The 8,140-nt window shown below is 48.9% G+C and overlaps 1 protein-coding gene across 1 annotated transcript; it reads right to left on the bottom strand.

Annotated features, from left to right (window-relative positions):
* Positions 1–1,661: 1,661 nt before the first annotated feature.
* On the bottom strand, positions 1,662–2,609 carry LOC108575906. Its single transcript, XM_017938839.1, has one exon. It carries the CDS (start codon positions 2,607–2,609, stop codon positions 1,662–1,664), a length of 948 nt encoding a protein of 315 aa, XP_017794328.1.
* Positions 2,610–8,140: the final 5,531 nt, after the last annotated feature.

Raw genomic sequence — 8,140 nt, 5'->3', positions numbered from 1 at the left:
GAAGTATGTTCTGGCATTATTCGGGGTTTTCGGCAACCTGTGGCCTGCTATCAGAGCCCGGCTGGTCCGGTGTCACTGTAGCTCGACACTCATAGAGTTGGTAAACAACTACTTCAAACAGAGAAAGATACAGATCAATAGCAAACATCAGATAATAACCCATGAGGTCCAAAGGGGGTGTCCCCAAGGATCCATATTGGGACCGGCTGCGTGAAATTGGTGTCTAGATGACACAACTTGTCTTGTATAGTCGGACCTACTAACAACGCGTCGTTCTACGATATTCCGCTCGATGTTTTGGCTGAGGCGTCGAAAACCACGCGAAGTTCGGTGGTTAAATTCGATTCCTTAAAAATTGCGTGATGCGGCAAATAATAACTGCCTTCGGATGCCAGTGACTCGATCCGTGACATGTGGCCTAGTCTCTGGTATTCACTTAAGGAACTAATGTACTGGTTTTTCAACTTGGCGTTTTTCGTAAACCGTCGCTCGAGTGAATGAAATCGCCTGAGCGCGGTACCATAAAATTCTCCTAATTGTTGAACATTTTCCTCGAATGGAAGCCGAAAAATGTATCTGCCGGTGCTTGGATCACGCGTTGTGTTTGTCGAAAAGTGGGCTTCGCACGCTCGCCCTTCTGCAGAAACCGATGTCCGATCCGGGATCTCCTCGATTTCCCAGAATCGAGCGAGCTCTTCGGGCAATGGCTCGCGTGCTATCCCACAAAGACTTCTATGCCTTGTTTTGCCGGTTTTTTTACCAGCTAGAACCCAACCTAACTGTGTTTTTTGTAGTGTAATTGACCCGTTTGCAATTGTCAACTGTCCTATGCACAATAATTTAAAGAATAAATCTGCTCCCAGTAGTCCGTCGATTTGGGAGGGGGCATTGAAACCCGGATCGGCCAGAGGTAAATTGCGTGGGATTTTGAATAACCCCTTCGGAAACGGTCGCGATGACATCGTGTCGGTGATTTGTGGCAATATTAAGAACTGTATGTGCTTTTGGAAATAATTTATCCGTGATTGTATGGTCGCCTGGATGGAATATGTGATTTTGGTGGTTCCCTGATTGATCCTGACTATCGGAATTTCTATGTTCTGCCGCGGTAGCACCAAGGTTTTGCGCCACTCGTTCCGTTAGGAAGTTAGATTGTGAGCCCGAGTCCAACAACAGCCGAAGGGGGTGTTGTTGTCCGTTATTGTCGAGAACGTTCACGACTGCGATCGACAAGAAGATTTCTGAAGTTACCTGCGCGTTTAAGGCTGTAACGTTAAACTGTACTGTTGTTTGCTGTTAGTTGGTTCGATATTTATGTAATAATGTATGGTGTTTTTCCTTGCACTACTTACGTCTACCAGCGTTGCAATTTTTGGCTACGTGAGCGGGAGGTAAGCAATTGGTGCAAAGTCCGGCGCTCTTAACCATGTCGGACCGTCGCGTTACGATTGCATTTATGAGACTGCTGCAGCTTTGCGTGAAATGTCTGCCCTTACATAAATTGCAAAACGGAATGGCTGTCGGATACGCGAGATTTGCTTGCGGCTGCCTAAATGGAGCGCAGAGTTTCGCTTCGAGTCGCGTCTTTGTTTGCGCGCGATTATGATGCGACCCACCGTAGTTCGACGTTTCCATCACCTTTCGCCGATCATGCAAGAAATCTAATAACTCATCCATGGACGGTAAAATCCTGCCATAGATTCTCTTTCCACAATAGTCGCGTACGGTCGTCGAGTTTCGTGGTGATCGCATGTATCGGAAAAGCTTTCACAAAGGGTCAGCGCTTGTAATGCCCGATAATGTTTCGTGGCTTGATCCAGCAGTTCTCCTAAGGAATTCACGTTTGTTCGCGAGCACACCGGTAATTCGAAAAACACGTGTACCCTATTCGATATTACGATGCTCGGATCGTCGTAGTATTTCTCGAGGATACTCCACGTGACAAAATAATTCGCCGCGGTAGTCTCCAAGGACTTGATTTTTTCTGCGGCCTTCCCTACCAGGCATGATCGCAAAGATACTAATTTCTGCGCGTCTCGGAAATTCGGATTGTCGTGCACCATGGCCTTGAAGGCGTCGCAAAAGCCTGGCCAGTTCTCGTACGTTTCGCAGAATTTCGGCAAATGCATGGTCGGTAATTTTATTTGCATCTCCGAATTAATCGTTAATGGCGATTGCGTGTACGCGATTGTATCGCCGAATCTCGTCGGTTGTTCTACCGCAACGTCTCGCGATTCGATTACAGGAGGAGTATTAGCAGCTATTTGCTGAGTATCCGTAATCGCCTGTTTCTGTTCTTCGGAAATTGCTATTAATCGTTCAGCTTGCGCTATACTATTATAAAACGTTTCTTCGATGTTCGACCGTTCCGCGAGTCGCGTTTCGTATTCGTCATCTGATGCGGCTAGCTCTAATGCCTCCTGGATCGATTCGAAGAGTTCGAATTCCTTTTCGATTCGCACGATTCTGAGATGTAGTTGATGCATATTCGCGGTTTCTGACTCGTCGCATGAGTTTAAAAATTTGACGAACATCGACAATTTAGATTTCACGGTACCGCGTTTTCGAATGAGCTCGCGTTCGTTACTCGTGTTGTTCGACGTAGACATATTTAATTTTTTCGTGTTGAGGCGAAAGTGAGAGGAATGTAAGGATAGTGATAGACCAGTATTTGACTTACGATTTGTGAGGTTCACCGGCGACGTGGTTGTCCTGCAATGACTCCTTGAAGGTGAGGAGGCGTGAATGGCTAACCTCTACCGCTGTCCTTGTCGTGCGCCTGTGCCGTCTTTGATGCGGTCGGCCGTTGAAGCTGCGATGATCCGATGATCTGCGTTCGACTGAGGGCTGCTACCCCTGGTACGCAGCGTCTTCCTTCAGCGATGCGTGCGTGGATCACTGATCCAGTGATCGAAGGCCGTCAGTACCCCTGTGGTGGTGTGTCCTCTTTGTCGTCGTTGGTAAGATCAAGGCTCCAGTAGCGCTTGATCTTCGTGGTTGGTTGTGAACCGAGCTGTTTTTTGCTCTTGATTCGGCTCGAAGGACCAAATGTTGCATCCCGCACACCGTGTATTCTCCTATGGAACACGACGGGGTTGTAAGACCCGTCTCAAAGTGCTTCTGCCGTTGCTGTAGGGACGTTAACTGTTGTGAACTTAATCACTTCAGCCTGGTTGTAGGTGGACTGAGTTACACTTAGCAACCGTTTTTGAACTCTTTATTTTTGTAGTGTATGAGTGCGAATGATTGATGTGCGAGAAGGTTGACTTGTGGCTGGTGAAGGATGAATTGTAACTGTCGAGGGATGAAATGTAACTCTCTCTGAACGAGGATGGCTATGAGACGCGGGTGACATGGAAATGCATATGATTGAGCAAGAAAAATGAGGTGGAAATGGTAAGGGTGAGGTAATTGGCTGTTCGCGTGCGTGGTACGTGTGCAGTCGGAGACAAAGACAGAAGCGACAAGAATCGGGCTTTTTCCCAAAAAACCATTGCCAGTCCTTCTGCCCGTCAATGGTCGCGAAAGTTAAGGCTCGCCTATTATTCCACAAACAATACCGTACCGGTACCGTAACGGTACATCGAGGGCTGTCCAAAGGACGCGGCTCAACAGACCCCACACCAACATCAGTGGGTAATCGGGGGAACCCGCTTCCTAAATGGAAGAGACTATATAAATAGCATCAAATTAAGGATAAACGCCTTGCCTATCAGATCCAGAACATCACAAGGACGTCGAACATCCAAAGCATGTAGAGCTGGCTGCAATGTTATAGAAACAATTAACCATGTGTTGCAACAATGCCACCGAACGCACAAAGCTAGAATAGAGACACAATGCTATACGGCATATATCAAAAGGGCTTTGGAAAAGAAATACGAGAGGGCCGAGGAGGAGCCTCACTTTACATCAGACCTTGGTCTAAGGAAACTCGACCTTATTGCAACACATGCAGCAGCAGCTCTGGTGTTCGACACACAATTAGTTAGCGAACATGAGTTTGGATCTGGCTCACAAAAATAAAATTGATAAATACCAACATCTCGAGAAGGACATTAGGAACAGATAAGGTGTACAAAATGTATCTTATATAACAGCTACGCTCTTTTACAGCGGAGTATGGAGCGAAACTTCATCTAACCAATTGGTCGAAAAAGGCATCCTCAAGAATGTTACGTACGCGTTCTACCCGAAACGTACGGCGCTGAATGTTTAATCTAGCACGCACCCCTCCGATAGTCGCCAAGCCAAGGGATGAGCTCGCATTCCATTCCCACGGAAATCTAACGTTCCCCACCACGAAAAATCTTAGTCGAGCAATAACACAACGCGTAAGTGTCAACCAAATAGTACTGTACACGACTCCTCCGCGCTCTCACCGCGTAAAGTCGAGAAGGAAGATTCTTGCCGAGTCAAGAATCGACTAACATTAAACATTGTAACGAATCAGCCATTGTAATTATAATAGAATATAGTAATATAGAGTCATACTCGTGTCTATATTCGATTAAACCTATCCTGAATAGTATAGTAACGTACCAGCTAACCCCACGACAGATATACCTTTACCGCTCGAGGTATATCAACGACTACGACTCGCGAATACAAAATACCTTCATATCCGGGGGCACATGGCGTTAACTATACGCTAATGGTCCATCTCCTTCGGCTACCTTCGTTAACCATACGTTGGCACGTCCGAGACCTCCTATCTCACCTACGACACACTGTCCGGTGGCACGCGGCGTTAACCATTCCTCCTTCGGCTACCTTCGTTAACCATACGTTGGCACGTCCGAGCCCTCCTATCTGTACCCACGTCTACCGCGAATCGGGAAACACGCGCTTTTATATTAGGACCAAAACCCGAACGACGTCGCAAGGCTGGTGATACCGGTTGAATTCCGCAAGCACCTGACAACCTACCGACGACCGTTCGGAACGCGAGCCGTAAACCCTTTAATAAAAAGGTGACAGCGGTGGGATTAGCCGTACACCTTTTTATAACAAGAAGAAGGAGTTAAAAATCATTGCACCTTGTACCTTGATTGGAGGATTAAACAGCTTCTGGAAGTTCAATAGAACAACCACAATAAGAAGCAATACTGTTCGAAGAACAGATGGGATGAACGAGAGAAGGCGCTCTGGATTTTGCAGGGTGCTACCTGCCATACTCAGGCATAATACAAGGTGGTGGATTTAGTGGGCATGCCCTAAACGACAGGAGAGTTCCACACTACCGGTCTATTCCATCTGATCGGTGTGTCTAATGCATTTCCCTAAAAAAAAAAATGGCCAAATGCCTCGTCATATAATTAGTGACGCACATGAATGGATTAACGAGATTCTCACTGTCCCTATCTACTTCCTACAGGGGGGTGCCAGAGGGTACTCGAGGTCTAGCGATCCGCACCTGAGCTTGACTTCTTTACTGCATCGCTGCGGGTCGGTGTCTCAGACCAAATGGCCCATATGCATCAAGCTTCCTGGTGGGGGGCTGGTAAATCGGCAAGGGCGGTGAGAGTGCACACCGTTGGGGTTAGCGACCTCACTGACCTGAGCTTTGGCACCCGCCCGATCGAGTGCCTTTTTTTCTACCTTTCCCCATCTTAGTCACCGCCTTTCCCTATTCTCCTGTGGCGGGTACGTTGTTGCCAACAAACCCTTACCAAATCTTTTTCCCCATCTTAGTCACCGCCTTTCCCTATTCTCCTGTGGCGGGTACGTTGTTGCCAACAAACTCTTACCAAATCTTGTTCTATTCTTCTACGCGAACTTTCTCGTTTCCAACTCCTTCAGATTTTAGTTTCCGTTTTTTTGTCTCTCCCCGGGTTAAGACTTGCCTTCGTCCTCGAATAGCCTAAGAAGCGCACATGTGACATCCAGGTTTGCACGAGGACGAACGGCCCCGCTTTCTACAAATTTTCCGTTTCCACCACTTTCTCTACTTCTATCTTTATCTATCTTTATTCCTGTCTCCCTGTCCTAACAATATAAAAAACCCAGTGCGCCTACACCTCCGGTCAGTTTTTCCATTACCAGCCATCGAAACGTACCCGCCGAACCGCTGCCGCCGGGACGATCAGCGAACAAAACAATTGTATTATTCCGGGCGAACTGTACGCCGACCATCGCCTTTAGATTTTAATAAATTAAGGTGAAACCAGTGCATCGGCGTTCTTCAGTCATCTCACTCCTTTGCCGGTAACAGGGTCAGAGCGCAGTGCTTGCGTGCACTGATGAGTCCGCCTCCCCGTGGTTCCCCGTGGATGCGGTGGTAGTCCTGGCGGCGAGGTTATTGGCCGGTCGAACTAGCAACGTAACAAAAGGGATCATCCGCTGAAAACGCTCAACGGCGTGGCTAAATTTTTCCATCGCCCGTTTCGGGGCAGTGTCTACCTAGAAGTATAGAAATCATGCTTAATAGAGGTTATAGGATTAGCTCCTCGGTACTCTGAGTCCTTTTCAGGGCAGCATACAATACTTGTCACTGACTAACTACCTGCGGCTTTAGCCGTGTAGAAACTACCGGTTCCTGTCCGATCACCGAAGTCAAGCTGTGTACGGGCGGTGACCGTAATAACTGGGAGGGTGCTCGGTCTTCTCGCATCCCGTGGAAATCGCGCTGTTGGTTTTTTCGGGCTGAAATTTCGCACAGAACTTAGTATTACCATTACTAACGCGTAGAAACGAAACCCAAAAGAAAAAATTCTTACCGCCAATTTGGGGTTCAAGCCTGGGACGGACGTCCTCGCTGATTCCTCCGGGTCGGTTGAAGCGGTTGGTGGTGTTGATGGAGAGTAGATAATATTGTTTGATAGAGGTATGGGATCAATCCCGAGGTACTCTGATGAGCCCTTTTCAGGGTCACTGACTAACGGAGTTCCAAGATGGCGCCGACTGAGTACAATGTACATACATGTTTATGGACATGCATATGTATGTGTGTGTGTAAGAATATGTATGTGTAAATATATGTGTTATATATATTAGTATGAGTCTCTCTCTCTCTCTCTCCTTAGGTTCAATTTGCGATGCGAGTTTCAAGGAGAGAGAGAGTCTTAGAGTTGGAGGCCCTATCCCCGCCGGGTTTGAGTGGGCGGATGCCCGAAATAGTATTTGATTTCAAGTTCAGGTCACCTGTAGGTTTCGTTGGTCGTGATCGAGGAGGGGTTTTGGTGGGTAGAGCACCCTAGGCGCGAGTCCCACACTCCCCAACAACATCCGGGCGTGTGTAATGATATTTCACCTCCTTGTTAAAACAAAAAAGGTTAGGTTATACGGTGATGGGGGGGAGCTCAAACCCCCCGCCCGTAAACGAAGCAGGGGCCGCCCCGTAACTACTGGGGACTACGCCCACAAGTTAAAGCGGCAGGAGGCCAAGGATAGGTTGGCCGAGGAGGAGGCTGGGACTTCTCTCATCCGAGACATCTTGGATGCGAGGGTCCCTCGAAAGGACCTCGAGGAGCGTGACCTCCTGGCGTTGCAAATGAAGGACACGCCCCGCGAGGACATCGGACAGCGCGTGTTGGAGGCCGGCGATATTATTTTGAAGACGGCGGCCAAGAGTGGGCACTTACAGGGCCCACTCCAGAAGGCTCTCAAGAGGGCGACAGATACGCTTATCTGTGCCAACTTGGAGACGATACAAAGGATTGCACACCCCCGCGCGGAGGATGACAATATCGCTCTTAGGAACGAAGTTGTCGCCCTCCGTGTGGAGGTGGAGGAGTTGAAGGCCACAGCCTTACCAGCTGAGGCCGACAACACCAGGGATGAGTGCCGTGGGGGCGGGCGGTTTTGGGGGGTTTTGCCCTCCTCACCCCGTTTCCCATACACGGCAACGCTGGTAGAGATGCCATCGCCGCGACGGGAGCCAAACTCGCCGTGACGGGAGCCAAACTCGCCGCGCCCGGTGGCGTCGCCGCTTCGGGCGTAAAGGGCGTCCCTTGGGGCGTTCCGTACGTCCCTACGAGGGGAGGACAGGCCGTCCGAAAACCAGGACCGCATCCTGGAGATCTCCTTTATGGAGGAGATGGTCTCCAGGGAAATCGAGGGAGTGAGGGCCGAGATGTGGAGGGCCCTCGCTGAACGGGGGTGGAGCAAGATGGGCCCCCCAGTGTCAGAAAGGCATGGA

Source organism: Habropoda laboriosa, unplaced genomic scaffold (genome assembly GCF_001263275.1).
Source record: "Habropoda laboriosa isolate 0110345459 unplaced genomic scaffold, ASM126327v1 scaffold332, whole genome shotgun sequence".
NCBI lineage: Eukaryota > Metazoa > Arthropoda > Insecta > Hymenoptera > Apidae > Habropoda > Habropoda laboriosa.
The sequence above is the reverse complement of the archived record's forward strand: the minus strand, read 5'-3'. Positions and strand labels throughout refer to the sequence as shown.